Below are 19,983 nucleotides of genomic sequence, written 5' to 3'. Positions count from 1 at the left end.
CACACCACTATATCCTTCCTATCTGTATATAAATTTGAATGACATTGTTCAAAGTCTTACCAAGTAAGGTAATCCCAGGACATTATCTCATTGATTTGGACCTACCTAAGGACACACTACCATTTTACATTGTTGAGCAATATACCGAAAACATCCAAAGATGTTAACAGGAAAATTTACTTAATATTGAAAAAAGGCGTTCCTACTGGACCATCATTCGAATACTCTCAACAGAACAACAGAGGATACAAATCTAACGTCCTACATCTACCTTCAGAGACAAGACTTCACAACATCTTTATAAGTGTCTGTCGTTAGAGGTGTTACACTATTGTTTTACTAGTGTTTGTCGTTAGAGGTGTTACACTATTGTTTTACTAGTGTCTGTCGTTAGACGTGTTACACTATTGTCTGTCGTTAGAGGTGTTACACTATTGTTTTACTAGTGTTTGTCATTAGAGGTGTTACACTATTGTTTGTCGTTAGAGGTGTTACACTATTGTCTGTCGTTAGAGGTGTTACACTATTGTTTTACTAGTGTCTGTCGTTAGACGTGTTACACTATTGTCTGTCGTTAGAGGTGTTACACTATTGTTTTACTAGTGTTTGTCGTTAGAGGTGTTACACTATTGTTTGTCGTTAGAGGTGTTACACTATTGTTTGTCGTTAGAGGTGTTACACTATTGTCTGTCGTTAGAGGTGTTACACTATTGTTTGTCGTTAGAGGTGTTACACTATTGTTACACTATTGTTACACTATTGTTTTACTAGTGTTTGTCGTTAGAGGTGTTACACTATTGTTTGTCGTTAGAGGTGTTACACTATTGTTTGTCGTTAGAGGTGTTACACTATTGTCTGTCGTTAGAGGTGTTACACTATTGTTTGTCGTTAGAGCTGTTACACTATTGTCTGTCGTTAGAGGTGTTACACTATTGTTTGTCGTTAGAGGTGTTACACTATTGTTTGTCGTTAGAGGTGTTACACTAGTGTTTGTCGTTAGAGGTGTTACACTAGTGTCTGTCGTTAGAGGTGTTACACTATTGTTACACTATTGTTTGTCGTTAGAGGTGTTACACTATTGTCTGTCGTTAGAGGTGTTACACTATTGTTTGTCGTTAGAGGTGTTACACTATTGTCTGTCGTTAGAGGTGTTACACTATTGTTTGTCGTTAGAGGTGTTACACTATTGTTTGTCGTTAGAGGTGTTACACTAGTGTTTGTCGTTAGAGGTGTTTACACTAGTGTCTGTCGTTAGAGGTGTTACACTATTGTTACACTATTGTTTGTCGTTAGAGGTGTTACACTATTGTTACACTATTGTTTGTCGTTAGAGGTGTTACACTATTGTCTGTCGTTAGAGGTGTTACACTATTGTCTGTCGTTAGAGGTGTTACACTATTGTTTGTCGTTAGAGGTGTTACACTATTGTCTGTCGTTAGAGGTGTTACACTATTGTTTGTCGTTAGAGGTGTTACACTATTGTTTGTCGTTAGAGGTGTTACACTAGTGTTTGTCGTTAGAGGTGTTACACTAGTGTCTGTCGTTAGAGGTGTTACACTATTGTTACACTAGTGTCTGTCGTTAGACGTGTTACACTATTGTTTGTCGTTAGAGGTGTTACACTATTGTTTTACTAGTATCTGTCGTTAGACGTGTTACACTAGTGTCTGTCGTTAGAGGTGTTACACTATTGTTTTACTAGTGTCTGTCGTTAGAGGTGTTACACTATTGTCTGTCGTTAGAGGTGTTACACTATTGTCTGTCGTTAGAGGTGTTACACTATTGTTTTACTAGTGTCTGTCGTTAGAGGTGTTACACTATTGTCTGTCGTTAGAGGTGTTACACTATTGTTTTACTATTGTTTGTCGTTAGAGGTGTTACACTATTGTTTTACTATTGTCTGTCGTTAGAGGTGTTACACTATTGTTTGTCGTTAGAGGTGTTACACTATTGTTTTACTATTGTCTGTCGTTAGAGGTGTTACACTATTGTTTTACTATTGTTTGTCGTTAGAGGTGTTACACTATTGTTTTACTATTGTCTGTCGTTAGAGGTGTTACACTATTGTTTGTCGTTAGAGGTGTTACACTATTGTTTGTCGTTAGAGGTGTTACACTATTGTTTGTCGTTAGAGGTGTTACACTATTGTTTGTCGTTAGAGGTGTTACACTATTGTCTGTCGTTAGAGGTGTTACACTATTGTCTGTCGTTAGAGGTGTTACACTATTGTTACACTATTGTTTGTCGTTAGAGGTGTTACACTATTGTCTGTCGTTAGAGGTGTTACACTATTGTCTGTCGTTAGAGGTGTTACACTATTGTCTGTCGTTAGAGGTGTTACACTATTGTCTGTCGTTAGAGGTGTTATACTATTGTTTGTCGTTAGAGGTGTTACACTATTGTTTGTCGTTAGAGGTGTTACACTAGTGTCTGTCGTTAGAGGTGTTACACTATTGTCTGTCGTTAGAGGTGTTACACTATTGTCTGTCGTTAGAGGTGTTACACTATTGTCTGCCGTTAGAGGTGTTACACTATTGTCTGTCGTTAGAGGTGTTACACTATTGTCTGTCGTTAGAGGTGTTACACTATTGTCTGTCGTTAGAGGTGTTACACTATTGTCTGTCGTTAGAGGTGTTACACTATTGTCTGTCGTTAGAGGTGTTACACTATTGTTACACTATTGTTTGTCGTTAGAGGTGTTACACTATTGTTTGTCGTTAGAGGTGTTACACTATTGTTTTTCTAGTGTCTGTCGTTAGAGGTGTTACACTATTGTTTTACTAGTGTCTGTCGTTAGAGGTGTTACACTATTGTTTTACTAGTGTCTGTCGTTAGAGGTGTTACACTATTGTTACACTAATGTCTGTCGTTAGAGGTGTTACACTATTGTTTTACTAGTGTTTGTCGTTAGAGGTGTTACACTATTGTTTTACTAGTGTCTGTCGTTAGAGGTGTTACACTAGTGTCTGTCGTTAGAGGTGTTACACTATTGTTACACTATTGTCCGTCGTTAGAGGTGTTACACTATTGTTACACTATTGTTACACTATTGTCCGTCGTTAGAGGTGTTACGTACACTATTGTTTTACTATTGTTTGTCGTTTTAGTAGTAATTTGGAGACAATTTTCATTATTTATTTTATTGTAGTGACCAACAAAATATTAACAGGTAAAAATTTTTTATCTCGATACTTTTATAAGACCGAGTGTTTTTAAATTCAAAACTAGTTTTAATTGTGTAGTAGATGATGAATTTGTTTCATTTGTGAAGTTGATTGTATTTAATCGACTTAACTCTATTCGAGTAGAGTCATTGGATATTAAATCATGAACAGTCATTATCAATATTAAATACTATAAAGATGATTTGAACTAAAAAAGGTTCTGAATTGGAAGACTCACAAGACAAATAAAAGTGTTGACAATGTAAACATATAATCATTGAACTGTGATATTTTCTATGGTCGCTACGTATTTTGCTTTTGAGTGCTAGTACACAATATGTTTTCTAACAAAGCTGTGTCATTTATGACAACTGTAATATCAGTGCGATGCTTCCTAAAATAAAGAACAGAACAGTTGTATTATTTACGTATTGAAATTCCAAATAAAGTACATTAAAAATAAATAAGATTGTTGATAATCAACTCACCTTTCAATTCAATATTCTGTCGCACTTCAAAATTACTATTTTAGAAATAAATCCCTGTGCTATAAGTACATTATGAACAGCATATATTGTACAAACGAAACTATCTTATTGTTAAAAACAGGCGTTAAACACATATTCTGATGACATATAGAAAATGTCACGGAAATATGTGTTATCACAGACTAAGGTGTTTAATCCATTATAGTATACGTCTTGGCTGACTTATTCTCTCTATATCTTACTACATTGTGTAACTTTAAAAGGAAGTTGTGCTGGAATGCCGTTGTTAATTTCCTCCTCGATCATTAAAGCGAGACTTCACGTCATCCAGGTGTGGCGTTCACCTGTATTACCAGCTCGGTGTATTGATTGTGTGTGTCACACAGGTAATCTTGTTGAGACGGCCCCCGATCAGCGCCATTTTCTACAGGTATTTAGCTGGAACCGGTTGAATGAAATTCATTTACATGAATAGGACAATGGCCGCTCCCCGCTGAGGACTCGCTTGGACCTGTACGCTGTAGGGACCGTATGTCTGACACGGGAAGTGTGTGTAGTGTGACACGGACTTACTAAACATCAGCACCTATATTTTGGTATAAACACCAGCATGGGTCGAGGATCGCTATGTCTACTGTTTTTTGCCTTGTCTTTCCTGCTCGTGTCCCTAGGTCTGACCCTGGCCAGTATTGTGACAGACTTCTGGTATACATCTGACGCATCTACAGCCACCAACCAAACCGTCCAGAGTGTCTTCTCTTACCACATGGGCATGTGGAGGAAGTGTTACACACACGGCATACCCGACAGTAAGTAGTTCTGGGCCACCTGGGTACTTATCACATGACACTCCCTGCCCCACCCATCATACACGTACTTTGTATGCTTAACACATACACATGTAAAGTTGAGTGGTCTTGTAACCATCTGAGTCCGTGGTGTAAAATGTCCCGAATCAATCGCAACCTTCCTTCTCTCACCTCACAATGGCAACATATACTGTCCATCTATGACAACAACCCCCCCCCCCCCCCCACCCCCCCCCCCCAATCGCTGGTTTGGTAGGTGTAATGACTCCCCCATCACTGTTTTGGTAGGTCTAATGACTCACCAAGGTCAAATGGTCTTTTGTAGTATTATTTATTTTTAATATATTTTACCCTCAGATCTCTATATAATGGACATATCAAAATAAAATGAAACTCGTCCTCGATGTCGCCCAAATCCCAATTGTTACAGGTTATATTTCTTCTAGTAACATTATTGTCTCCCTGGTATTTCTATATTGTATATTTAATTTGTGTGAGGATGCTCTAAATGTAGGTAACATACATTTATATGAAGTTTCCATAGGTTTACGTAGGTAAAACTGTACACAGTGGTTATCTGTTAGATACTGATGTAGTCTACCTTTCAATGAACCAGGTAGGTTTGTTAACATGTTTTGTTTTGTAACATCCATGGTTTGTCTACTGACCACACCATCCTTAATTTCGACTTCCCATCCGTGATTTGATACAGTATACTGACACTGACTTAACATCCCTTGTTTGGTACGGTAGACTGACTTTACTCCCCATGTTTGATACGGTAGATTGACTTTACTCCCCATGTTTGGTACGGTAGACTGACTTTACATCCGTGATTTGATACGGTAGACTGACTTTACATCCCCATGTTTGGTACGGTAGACTGACTTTATTCCCCATGTTTGGTACGGTAGGCTGACTTTACTCCCCATGTTTGGTACGGTAGACTGATTTTACATCCGTGATTTGATACGGTAGACTGACTTTACATCCATGTTTGGTAAGGTAGACTGACTTTACCATTCCCTGTTTGGTACGGTAGACTGACTTTACATCCCCATGTTTGGTACGGTAGACTGACTTAACCATTCCTTGTTTGGTACGGTAGACTGACTTTACATCCCCATGTTTGGTACGGTAGACTGACTTTACTTCCGTGATTTGATACTTTACCATTCCTTGTTTGGTACGGTAGACTGACTTTACATCCCCATGTTTGGTACGGTAGACTGACTTTACATCCCCATGTTTGGTACGGTAGGCTGACTTAACCATTCCTTGTTTGGTACGGTAGACTGACTTTACATCCCCATGTTTGGTACGGTAGACTGACTTTACATCCCCATGTTTGGTACGGTAGACTGACTTTACTTCCGTGATTTGATACTTTACCATTCCTTGTTTGGTACGGTAGACTGACTTTACATCACCATGTTTGGTACGGTAGACTGACTTTACTTCCGTGATTTGATACTTTACCATTCCTTGTTTGGTACAGTCGACTGACTTTACCATCCCCTGTTTGGTACGGTAGGCTGACTTTACCATCTCCTGTTTGGTACGGTAGACTGACTTTACCATCCCCATGTTTGGTATGGTAGACTGACTTTACCATTCCCTGTTTGGTAAGGTAGACTGACTTTACCATTCCTTGTTTGGTACGGTAGACTGACTTTACCATCCCCTGTTTGGTACGGTAGACTGTCTTTAACATCCCTTGTTTGGTACGGTAGACTGACTTTACCGTTCCTTGTTTGGTACGGTAGACTGTCTTTAACATCCCTTGTTTGGTACGGTAGACTGACTTTACCATCCCCTGTTTGGTACGGTAGACTGACTTTACCATTCCTTGTTTGGTACGGTAGACTGTCTTTAACATCCTTTGTTTGGTACGGTAGACTGACTTTACCATCCCCTGTTTGGTACGGTAGACTGACTTTACCATCCCCTGTTTGGTACGGTAGACTGTCTTTAACATCCCTTGTTTGGTACGGTAGACTGACTTTACCATTCCTTGTTTTGTACGGTAGACTGACTTTACCATTCCTTGTTTGGTACGGTAGACTGTCTTTAACATCCCTTGTTTGGTACGGTAGACTGACTTTACATCCCCATGTTTGGTACGGTAGACTGACTTAACCATTCCTTGTTTGGTACGGTAGACTGACTTTACATCCCCATGTTTGGTACGGTAGACTGACTTTACATCCCCATGTTTGGTACGGTAGACTGACTTTACTTCCGTGATTTGATACTTTACCATTCCTTGTTTGGTACGGTAGACTGACTTTACATCCCCATGTTTGGTACGGTAGACTGACTTTACTTCCGTGATTTGATACTTTACCATTCCTTGTTTGGTACAGTCGACTGACTTTACCATCCCCTGTTTGGTACGGTAGGCTGACTTTACCATCTCCTGTTTGGTACGGTAGACTGACTTTACCATCCCCATGTTTGGTATGGTAGACTGACTTTACCATTCCCTGTTTGGTACGGTAGACTGACTTTACCATTCCTTGTTTGGTACGGTAGACTGACTTTACCATCCCCTGTTTGGTACGGTAGACTGTCTTTAACATCCCTTGTTTGGTACGGTAGACTGACTTTACCGTTCCTTGTTTGGTACGGTAGACTGTCTTTAACATCCCTTGTTTGGTACGGTAGACTGACTTTACCATCCCCTGTTTGGTACGGTAGACTGACTTTACCATTCCTTGTTTGGTACGGTAGACTGTCTTTAACATCCTTTGTTTGGTACGGTAGACTGACTTTACCATCCCCTGTTTGGTACGGTAGACTGTCTTTAACATCCTTTGTTTGGTACGGTAGACTGACTTTACCATCCCTTGTTTGGTACGGTAGACTGACTTTACCATCCCCTGTTTGGTACGGTAGACTGACTTTACCATCCCCTGTTTGGTACGGTAGACTGTCTTTAACATCCCTTGTTTGGTACGGTAGACTGACTTTACCATTCCTTGTTTGGTACGGTAGACTGACTTTACCATTCCTTGTTTGGTACGGTAGACTGTCTTTAACATCCCTTGTTTGGTACGGTAGACTGACTTTAACATCCCTTGTTTGGTACGGTAGACTGACTTTACCATTCCTTGTTTGGTACGGTAGACTGTCTTTAACATCCCTTGTTTGGTACGGTAGACTGACTTTACCATTCCTTGTTTGGTACGGTAGACTGACTTTACCATTCCTTGTTTGGTACGGTAGACTGACTTTACCATTCCTTGTTTGGTACGGTAGACTGACTTTACCACCCATTGTTTGGTACGGTCTACGCGTATTCTTTTCAAAATGGTCGTTATAAGGAATGATGTGCTGGTGATTCTGCCATTCAATTCAATTTCATTCGATATACAACAATATATATAGGATTACAATATGCATATTACATTGTATTTCATTTTGTTTGCAAGATGGCGGAACCAACATAACTCGAACCATAAGAATAATACAGCTCACTACGTCATAACATCATGACTTGATCATGGTAAAATTAATGTTTATATATCAACCAGATCAAAGATGCCGAGTAAAACTGTAGGATAAGTGTATCAGTATGAGAGTCCTCCCCCGCCTTACCGATCAGGCTCGCGTGTTAAACAGTGGCGGTGATTGTCTTCAGATCCAAACAAAGGTCACGACGCCATTGTTTCCTCCAAATATCTATTAGTTTCTCTTACAATGCATCACAGGAAAATTGATATTTTTCCGGGTGTGTTGTGGTAGAGTTGTATGTTAAACAAGGTCCCTACCCTCTCTGTCGTGTAACGATCAGCGACAGGTTACAGTCTACTGGTCTCTATAACGAGTCAATGTAGACCGTCTCTGACCTGTCTATAACGAGTCAATGTAGACCGTCTCTGACCTGTCTGTAACGAGTCAATGTAGACCGTCTCTGACCTGTCTATAACGAGTCAATGTAGACCGTCTCTGACCTGTCTATAACGAGTCAATGTAGACCGTCTCTGACCTGTCTATAACGAGTCAATGTAGACCGTCTCTGACCTGTCTGTAACGAGTCAATATAGACCGTCTCTGACCTGTCTATAACGAGTCAATGTAGACCGTTTCTGACCTGTCTATAACGAGTCAATGTAGACCGTCTCTGACCTGTCTATAACGAGTCAATGTAGACCGTCTCTGACCTGTCTGTAACGAGTCAGTATAGACCGTCTCTGACCTGTCTATAACGAGTCAATGTAGACCGTTTCTGACCTGTCTATAAGTAGACCGTCTCTGACCTGTCTGTAACGAGTCAATATAGACCGTCTCTGACCTGCCTATAACGAGTCAATGTAGACCGTCTCTGACCTGTCTGTAACGAGTCAATGTAGACCGTCTCTGACCTGTCTATAACGAGTCAATGTAGACCCGTCTCTGACCTGTCTGTAACGAGTCAATATAGACCTCTCTGACCTGTCTATAACGAGTCAATGTAGACCGTCTCTGACCTGTCTGTAACGAGTCAATATAGACCGTCTCTGACCTGTCTATAACGAGTCAATGTAGACCGTCTCTGACCTGTCTATAACGAGTCAATGTAGACCGTCTCTGACCTGTCTGTAACGAGTCAATGTAGACCGTCTCTGACCTGTCTGTAACGAGTCAATGTAGACCGTCTCTGACCTGTCTATAACGAGTCAATGTAGACCGTTTCTGACCTGTCTAAAACGAGTCAATGTAGACCGTCTCTGACCTGTCTGTAACGAGTCAATATAGACCGTCTCTGACCTGTCTATAACGAGTCAATGTAGACCGTCTCTGACCTGTCTGTAACGAGTCAATGTAGACCGTCTCTGACCTGTCTATAACGAGTCAATGTAGACCGTCTCTGACCTGTCTATAACGAGTCAATGTAGACCGTTTCTGACCTGTCTATAAGTAGACCGTCTCTGACCTGTCTGTAACGAGTCAATATAGACCGTCTCTGACCTGTCTATAACGAGTCAATGTAGACCGTCTCTGACCTGTCTGTAACGAGTCAATGTAAACCGTCTCTGACCTGTCTATAACGAGTCAATGTAGACCGTCTCTGACCTGTCTGTAACTAGTCAATGTAGACCGTCTCTGACCTGTCTATAACGAGTCAGTGTAGACCGTCTCTGACCTGTCTGTAACGAGTTAATGTAGACCGTCTCTGACCTGTCTATAACGAGTCAATGTAGACCGTCTCTGACCTGACTATAACGAGTCAATGTATACCGTCTCTGACCTGTCTATAACGAATCAATGTAGAGTCTCTGACCTGTCTATAACGAGTCAATGTAGACCGTCTCTGACCTGTCTATAACGAGTCAATGTAGACCGTCTCTGACCTGTCTATAACGAGTCAATGTAGACCGTCTCTGACCTGTCTATAACGAGTCAATGTAGACCGTCTCTGACCTGTCTATAACGAGTCAGTGTAGACCGTTTCTGACCTGTCTATAAGTAGACCGTCTCTGACCTGTCTATAACGAGTCAATATAGACCGTCTCTGACCTGTCTATAACGAGTCAATGTAGACCGTCTCTGACCTGTCTGTAACGAGTCAATGTAGACCGTCTCTGACCTGTCTGTAACTAGTCAATGTAGACCGTCTCTGACCTGTCTATAACGAGTCAATGTAGACCGTCTCTGACCTGTCTATAACGAGTCAATGTAGACCGTTTCTGACCTGTCTATAAGTAGACCGTCTCTGACCTGTCTATAACGAGTCAATGTAGACCGTCTCTGACCTGTCTATAACGAGTCAATGTAGACCGTCTCTTACCTGTCTATAACGAGTCAATGTAGACCGTCTCTGACCTGTCTATAACGAGCTCATGTTGTGTGTTAAACGTTTTGACCTCTCTATATGGACCATTAGTGTCGATGCTACCTTGGATGATTTGTCGGGTGATGTCGTACTCAGCCAGAGACCATCTTCAGTTAACAAGGACTGACAAACTGTACCTCTGGTTATCCGAGGTAGATAACATCTGTTGTGTGTGTCATTTTTACCTGTTTCCGTTGTAGGTGTACCATTGGACCGTCGGACTGGGATGTGTGGCTACACGTACCAAGATCTCATCCCTGTCCGAGAAGATACCCGTACCTTCGAGGAGAAACGTTACTTACGTCAGTATAACATTTAATTCTTATCTTTTGCTCTGTTTTCAACATACACATACTAATGCAATGTCAGACTATCAAATTTTGATTTAAAAAGAGAGCTCCGAGTAGTGTTATATCGTCAAAACAGTGTTAAATTCGAGCAAACCAAAATAAATGTTATAGTGATATAAATAATGACTATTATTTGTGATTGTTTTGCATGCGTGTTGTATAATTTCAAAGTAGCCTTCTTGTTATCGTCCAGCTTCGCTAATGACAGATACTTGTATTTTATTGGACACAATGTAAGACCGATTGGCAGACATCAGTATTCAAACGAGGCCAATCACACACTGTTGACAGACAAGTATTCTTGTGGAGCAAATCACATAACGTTTGACATTATACAATTATTGATTTTTGTTGAGGTGTACACGAGGCTATACGAACCTTTGGTCAAGAGTTTGTTTATCGAGGCCGCAGAGTCTCGTGTACACCGCACACAAAAGGCAATAACTGTGTTGTAATATGACCAACAAAAAAAAACAAATATTTTTAAAAATCCCAAGTCTCCTGTCCAAATCATGTTGATTGTTAAAGAAACTTGTACTACTACTCTAACGGAGCCAGTAACGGACAGTTTGACAGACACTAGTACTACTACTCTAACGGAGTCAGTAACGGACAGTTTGACAGACACTTGTACTACTACTCTAACGGAGTCAGTAACGGACAGTTTGACAGACACTTGTACTACTACTCTAACGGAGTCAGTAACGGACAGTTTGACAGACACTAGTACTACTACTCTAACGGAGCCAGTAACGGACAGTTTGACAGACACTTGTACTACTACTCTAACGGAGCCAGTAACGGACAGTTTGACAGACACTAGTACAGTAACTCTAACGGAGCCAGTAACGGACAGTTTGACAGACACTAGTACTACTACTCTAACGGAGTCAGTAACGGACAGTTTGACAGACACTAGTACTACTACTCTAACGGAGTCAGTAACGGACAGTTTGACAGACACTTGTACTACTACTCTAACGGAGTCAGTAACGGACAGTTTGACAGACACTAGTACTACTACTCTAACGGAGTCAGTAACGGACAGTTTGACAGACACTAGTACTACTACTCTAACGGAGCCAGTAACGGACAGTTTGACAGACACTTGTACTACTACTCTAACGGAGTCAGTAACGGACAGTTTGACAGACGCTAGTACTACTACTCTAACGGAGTCAGTAACGGACAGTTTGACAGACACTTGTACTACTACTCTAACGGAGTCAGTAACGGACAGTTTGACAGACACTAGTACTACTACTCTAACGGAGCCAGTAACGGACAGTTTGACAGACACTTGTACTACTACTCTAACGGAGTCAGTAACGGACAGTTTGACAGACACTTGTACTACTACTCTAACGGAGTCAGTAACGGACAGTTTGACAGACACTAGTACTACTACTCTAACGGAGCCAGTAACGGACAGTTTGACAGACACTTCACTCTAACGGAGTCAGTAACGGACAGTTTGACAGACACTAGTACTACTACTCTAACGGAGCCAGTAACGGACAGTTTGACAGACACTTCACTCTAACGGAGTCAGTAACGGACAGTTTGACAGACACTAGTACTACTACTCTAACGGAGTCAGTAACGGACAGCTTGACAGACACTTGTACTACTACTCTAACGGAGTCAGTAACGGACAGTTTGACAGACACTAGTACTACTACTCTAACGGAGTCAGTAACGGACAGTTTGACAGACACTAGTACTACTACTCTAACGGAGTCAGTAACGGACAGTTTGACAGACACTAGTACTACTACTCTAACGGAGTCAGTAACGGACAGTTTGACAGACACTTGTACTACTACTCTAACTGAGCCAGTAACGGACAGTTTGACAGACACTTGTACTACTACTCTAAATGAGCCAGTAACGGACAGTTTGACAGACACTAGTACTACTACTCTAACGGAGTCAGTAACGGACAGTTTGACAGACACTTCACTCTAACGGAGTCAGTAACGGACAGCTTGACAGACACTTGTACTACTACTCTAACGGAGTCAGTAACGGACAGTTTGACAGACACTAGTACTACTACTCTAACGGAGTCAGTAACGGACAGTTTGACAGACACTAGTACTACTACTCTAACGGAGTCAGTAACGGACAGTTTGACAGACACTAGTACTACTACTCTAACGGAGTCAGTAACGGACAGTTTGACAGACACTTGTACTACTACTCTAACGGAGCCAGTAACGGACAGTTTGACAGACACTAGTACTACTACTCTAACGGAGTCAGTAACGGACAGTTTGACAGACACTAGTACTACTACTCTAACGGAGTCAGTAACGGACAGTTTGACAGACACTTGTACTACTACTCTAACGGAGTCAGTAACGGACAGTTTGACAGACACTAGTACTACTACTCTAACGGAGCCAGTAACGGACAGTTTGACAGACACTTGTACTACTACTCTAACGGAGTCAGTAACGGACAGTTTGACAGACACTTGTACTACTACTCTAACGGAGTCAGTAACGGACAGTTTGACAGACACTTCACTCTAACGGAGTCAGTAACGGACAGTTTGACAGACACTTGTACTACTACTCTAAATGAGCCAGTAACGGACAGTTTGACAGACACTAGTACTACTACTCTAACGGAGTCAGTAACGGACAGTTTGACAGACACTTGTACTACTACTCTAAATGAGCCAGTAACGGACAGTTTGACAGACACTAGTACTACTACTCTAACGGAGTCAGTAACGGACAGTTTGACAGACACTTCACTCTAACGGAGTCAGTAACGGACAATTTGACAGACACTAGTACTACTACTCTAACGGAGTCAGTAACGGACAGCTTGACAGACACTTGTACTACTACTCTAACGGAGTCAGTAACGGACAGTTTGACAGACACTAGTACTACTACTCTAACGGAGTCAGTAACGGACAGTTTGACAGACACTAGTACTACTACTCTAACGGAGTCAGTAACGGACAGTTTGACATACACTAGTACTACTACTCTAACGGAGCCAGTAACGGACAGTTTGACAGACACTTGTACTACTACTCTAACGGAGTCAGTAACGGACAGTTTGACAGACACTAGTACTACTACTCTAACGGAGTCAGTAACGGACAGTTTGACAGACACTAGTACTACTACTCTAACGGAGTCAGTAACGGACAGTTTGACAGACACTTGTACTACTACTCTAACGGAGCCAGTAACGGACAGTTTGACAGACACTAGTACAGTAACTCTAACGGAGCCAGTAACGGACAGTTTGACAGACACTAGTACTACTACTCTAACGGAGCCAGTAACGGACAGTTTGACAGACACTAGTACTACTACTCTAACGGAGTCAGTAACGGACAGTTTGACTGACACTAGTACTACTACTCTAACGGAGCCAGTAACGGACAGTTTGACAGACACTAGTACTACTACTCTAACGGAGTCAGTAACGGACAGTTTGACATACACTAGTACTACTACTCTAACGGAGCCAGTAACGGACAGTTTGACAGACACTAGTACTACTACTCTAACGGAGTCAGTAACGGACAGTTTGACAGACACTTGTACTACTACTCTAAATGAGCCAGTAACGGACAGTTTGACAGACACTAGTACTACTACTCTAACGGAGTCAGTAACGGACAGTTTGACAGACACTGCTGCTGATGAAATATTTTTTCCAATCAAAACACATGTTTAATTTCCCTTACAGATTTGGAGAGGTCGTGGCTGGGTTGTATGATGGGTTGTGCTGCTGTTCAGGTATTCAGCGTCCTAACATTGATCTGTGGACTATGGCCAGCCGATTGTAAAAGTTTAAGAAAGTCCAGTCTGTACCTGGTGTCCGCCATCTTGAGTCTGATTGCAGGTAAACACTAAATCAATGTGGCTATTTATTTATAACTTGTTCATATAATGTATAACCAGGAGGAACGTATTATTGCCTTTACTCGCCATGTGACGTCACATTGCGTCTCGCATTCTATAGTAAGACACGGTTTAGTATTGCTTCATGCAGAATCACGAGTCCGAAATGGATCTGCCATCGCCGTTGTAACACTTACCTGTAGGAACTTTGTCTATGTGTCTTTTATACGCCCGACGAAAGACGGGACGTAATTATGTTATCATGTTGGCGGGCGGGCGGGCACATAAGGTGTCCGGACCATAACTCAAATACTACTCGACTCAGGCTCTCCATACTTGACACAAATATACATCTTGATGAGCCGGAGTGTCGCATACCAAAATCATGCCCCTTATCCCCTTATTTGTGGAGTTATTCCCCTTTGATGATTTTACTTGTCCGGACCATAACTCCAATACTACTCAACCCAAGCTCTCCATACTTGACACAAATATACATCTTGATGAGCCGGAGTGTCGCATACCAAAATCATGCCCTTTACCCCCCGCCCCGTATTTGCGGAGTTATTCCCCTTTGATGATTTTACTTGTCCGACCATAACTCCAATACTACCCGACCCAGGTTCTCCATACTTGACACAAATATACATCTTGATGAGCCGGAGTTTTACATACCAAAATCATGCCCCTTGCCCCATTATTTGTGGAGTTATTCCCCTTTGATGATTTTACTTCGGGCACATATGGTGTTGAGCTCTCCATACTTAACACAAATATACATCTAGATGAGCCGGAGTGTCACATACCAAAATTATGCCCCTTACCCCCTTATTAGCGGAGTTATTGCCCTTTGATGATTTTACTTATCCGGACCGTAACTTCAATACTACCCGACCCAGGCTCTATATATTCTGTATATAAACATGTGAACTAATTTTTGTGTTGTTGTGTCTAAACCAAGGTTTCCCATATTTGCAACATATATACATCTCATCATTTAAAGTTGCCCTTCGGTTTCAACTACACACCATTATGTGTATCAATATCTCCTTCCAACTTTCCAACAATGATACTTCATTTTAAAGCATTACAACCTGTGAAACTACCCCCTTCCAAGTGTCAAATATTGCGGCGGGCGTATGTTGTGGCCCTCCAACGGGCCCTTGTTTTGTTTTTGTTGTTTTGCTGTTGTTTATTTTACTCGTTCTTGTCTCACTATGGTACACGTGTTCTTACACGTATATCCGTTACTTCCGTTTCGGAGAAATGTTACTGTTTTGTAGATCTACGTTAAGTATTGAATCGAGAAAAGTTACTGTTTTGTCGGACTATGTTAAGCTATAATAGAGAAATGATACTGTTTTGTAGACCTGCGTTAAGTTATTAATAGAGAAATGTTACTGTTTTGTAGATCAATGTTAAGTTATTAATAGAGAAATGTCACTGTCTTGTAGATCTACGTTAAGTTATTAATAGAGAAATGTTACTGTTTTGTAGATCAATGTTAAGTTATTAATAGCGAAATGTCACTGTCTTGTAGATCTACGTTAAGTTATTAATAGAGAAATGTTACTGTTTTGTAGATCAATGTTAAGTTATTAATAGCGAAATGTCACTGTCTTGTAGATCTACGTTAAGTTATTAATAGAGAAATGTTACTGTTTTGTAGATCAATGTTAAGTTATTAATAGAGAAATGTCACTGTCTTGTAGATCTACGTTCAGTTATTAATAGAGAAATGTTACTGTTTTGTAGATCTACGTTAAGTTATTATTAGAGAAATGTTACTGTTTTGTAGATCTACGTTAAGTTATTTATAGAGAAATGTTACTGTTTTGTAGATCTACGTTAAGTTATTAATAGAGAAATGTTACTGTTTTGTAGATCTACGTTAAGTTATTTATAGAGAAATGTTACTGTTTTGTCGGACTACGTTAAGTTATTAATAGAGAAATGTTACTGTTTTGTAGATCTACGTTAAGTTATTTTATAGAGAAATGTTACTGTTTTGTCGGACTACGTTAAGTTATTAATAGAGAAATGTTACTGTTTTGTAGATCTACGTTAAGTTATTATTAGAGAAATGTTACCGTTTTGTAGATCTACGTTAAGTTATTAATAGAGAAATGTTACTGTTTTGTAGATCTACGTTAAGTTATTAATAGATAAATGTTTCTGTTTTGCAGGCATGTGCGGCATAGCGAGCGGTATCTGCTTTATTGCCCTTCGGGACAATGACATTTACACACGTATGATCTACCCGAGTCAAGTGACATACGCTTACGGTTGGTCCTTTGCGTTAGGCTGGGGAGGGACAGGACTTTGTCTCCTGGAAGGATTTATCTTCTTGTGTCTCCTCAGGAAGGACTACGATGACGTCAACGAAACCCGAAAGTATAACTCTTTTGGCTGACACTGGGACAGAACTGTTTAGTGATGTACTATAATGGGACACAAATACATGCTTGATTACACTAGAAGTATTATTTATTCTCTCTGTACTGGCCACATCTATTGATGTCACGACAGATTCTGAAGACTATCGAAATGCTGTCGCTTAATGGATATTGTGTGACCACCATTATATACCTACCTGGATCTGTCTCTGTTTAACTTCCGGTTGACCTGTTTCCTATGCATTCTGGACCTGTCTCGGTTTACTTCTGTTTGAGCTGTCTCTGCCGCTTTTTGTATTGTTTGATCCTACATACATGTGTCTCCTTAACGACAGCATTCCGTTACTGTCTCAATATCTGTGCACCAACATTTAAATCAATGGTTTTATTCATGAATTACAATTATAATACAGAATCGTAATGTTGTGCTGAGACCTTCTGTAGTAATACACAGGTAATGATTTTCCAGTCGACTCCGGAAATATCGAGGTATATGTTGAAAAATTCCAATAAGAAATCCGAGGACTATAAACAATTGGTGTTCTAGCCTGCTGGTTATAGTTTGTACACATAGTCGGTACCGTTAAGTGTACACATTGTAGGTACCGTTAAGTGTACACATAGTAGGTACAGTTAAGTGTACACATAGTAGGTACCGCTAAGTGTACACACAGTCAGTACCGTTAAGTGTACACATAGTAGGTACAGTTAAGTGTACACATAGTAGGTACCGTTAAGTGTACACATAGTAGGTACAGTTAAGTGTACACATAGTCGGTACAGTTAAGTGTACACATAGTAGGTACAGTTAAGTGTACACATAGTAGGTACCGTTAAGTGTACACACAGTCAGTACCGTTAAGTGTACACATAGTAGGTACCGTTAAGTGTACACATAGTAGGTACAGTTAAGTGTACACATAGTAGGTACAGTTAAGTGTACACATAGTCGGTACAGTTAAGTGTACACATAGTAGGTACAGTTAAGTGTACACATAGTAGGTACAGTTAAGTGTACACACAGTCAGTACCGTTAAGTGTACACATAGTAGGTACAGTTAAGTGTACACATAGTAGGTACAGTTAAGTGTACACATAGTAGGTACCGTTAAGTGTACACATAGTCGGTATAATTAAGTGTACACATAGTAGGTACCGTTAAGTGTACACATAGTAGGTACCGTTAAGTGTACACATAGTAGGTACAGTTAAGTGTACACATAGTAGGTACCGTTAAGTGTACACATAGTCGGTACAGTTAAGTGTACACATAGTAGGTACAGTTAAGTGTACACATAGTCGGTACAGTTAAGTATACACATAGTAGGTACAGTTAAGTGTACACATAGTAGGTACCGTTAAGTGTACACATAGTCGGTACAGTTAAGTGTACACATAGTCGGTACAGTTAAGTGTACACATAGTAGGTACAGTTAAGTGTACACATAGTAGGTACAGTTAAGTGTACACATAGTCGGTACCGTTAAGTGTACACATAGTCGGTACAGTTAAGTGTACACATAGTAGGTACAGTTAAGTGTACACATAGTAGGCACCGTTAAGTGTACACATAGTCGGTACAGTTAAGTGTACACATAGTCGGTACAGTTAAGTGTACACATAGTAGGTACAGTTAAGTGTACACATAGTAGGTACCGTTAAGTGTACACATAGTCGGTACAGTTAAGTGTACACATAGTAGATACAGTTAAGTGTACACATAGTAGGTACCGTTAAGTGTACACATAGCCGGTACCGTTAAGTGTACACATAGTCGGTATAATTAAGTGTACACTTCAGTTTATAATCTAATGAACTGATGCTTTACATGCTAGACCTTCCCTTCCGAAAAACAAACAAACAAAATTAAGATGCTGGCCACTCTTGCCTTCCTGTGTCTGCCCCCATCCCTACCTGTGTTAAAGATCTGTCTGCGGCTATTACGGCCTACCTGTGTCTGCCCCCATTCCCATTAATATACAGACCTGTCTGCGGCTATTACGGCCTACAGTACTCTACAGTATAATTTAAAATCATATTAGATTTTAAAGTTTTAAAGCATTAGACTTCCGATTGGTTTAATAATTCCATATACACTGTATAGTATTACGTTACCGGTGTATGTAAAGTAACAGGCGCTGTTTCTGTAAATGATATTATTATTGTCGTTTATTTCATTAATTTTACACCATTTAGAATATATACTTAATTATATTTTTGTCAATATATTAAATAAATGTTACTGAAATATCTACATGTTGGTGTTATTTATGCCGATGTTTCAGTCATGTTGAACTGAACACCAACACACACCCAAACAAGGAGTAAGGGGGATAACTCTACACAACGTGTAAATATAGGCGAAACGAGTGAAATTCTCCGGTAGAAATTTGAAAGTGACACTTACCAAGTACACAGGTTAAAATTGAAATCTCATAGACGATACATGTAACGCTCATTCGAAACTATATCGCCTTTAACCGGTGGTTGACACTTTGACAGTCCCTTACCTGTACTCTCCCAGATGATTGACACTGTCAGTTCATTGGTTGATTGTGTGTTACTTTAATATCTGGTATGTCTCTTATATGCTGCTCCAAAAAACTAGTATGTCATATCTATAGGTATACTGGTACACACTTATTAATCCGATCAATATCCCCCATTGTTACAGTTAATCCTGAATTCAAGAGAGTGTTCTCTATATATATCGTTAATTCAGATATGGATGTCAAATGCTTAAAAAAACTGACAACACAAGAGGTGTCAAGGGTACATGCCGCGAATAGGAATACACTTGTATATATAATACATTATTTCATTGATCGTGAGGTTTGTTCCAAGTCCTGAGAGACTTCCAAAGTTGTATGTAAACAATCTGATCTTATTGGATAAATGATATTTTCTTGTGTGATATGAAATTAAAAGTGATACATGCTCGTTAAGGTATCCGATGGGATCCATTTTCACCGTTCTGTTTCTCATCTAGACCTGGAATCACATGGCAATAGTCGTCGATGAATTTCAGACGACACTTGCCCTATCGATATACTCAATGTCGTTTTTCCCAAGAGACTATTTGA

The 19,983-nt window shown here is 40.3% G+C and overlaps 1 protein-coding gene across 2 annotated transcripts; it reads left to right on the top strand.

Annotated features, from left to right (window-relative positions):
• The first annotated feature begins 4,046 nt into the window (after positions 1–4,046).
• LOC117324519 (transmembrane protein 178B-like) lies at positions 4,047–18,873 on the top strand. 2 transcript variants are annotated; one of them, XR_004532005.1, is made up of 5 exons: positions 4,047–4,461; positions 10,480–10,581; positions 14,350–14,505; positions 16,691–17,477; positions 17,653–18,873. XR_004532005.1 is itself a non-coding variant. In XM_033880427.1 (4 exons), the coding sequence occupies exons 1-4, from the start codon at positions 4,263–4,265 to the stop codon at positions 16,915–16,917; spliced, it is 684 nt and encodes a 227-aa protein (XP_033736318.1). In that variant the 5' UTR covers positions 4,047–4,262; the 3' UTR covers positions 16,918–18,873. The 2 variants fall into 2 exon arrangements, 1 of the variants encoding a protein (XP_033736318.1); XM_033880427.1 differs by having other exon boundaries at positions 16,691–18,873.
• The last annotated feature ends 1,110 nt before the right edge of the window (positions 18,874–19,983 follow it).

Source organism: Pecten maximus, chromosome 1 (assembly GCF_902652985.1).
Source record: "Pecten maximus chromosome 1, xPecMax1.1, whole genome shotgun sequence".
Taxonomy (NCBI): domain Eukaryota; kingdom Metazoa; phylum Mollusca; class Bivalvia; order Pectinida; family Pectinidae; genus Pecten; species Pecten maximus.
Note: the sequence above shows the minus strand (reverse complement) of the source record. Positions and strands in the feature narration are given on the sequence as shown.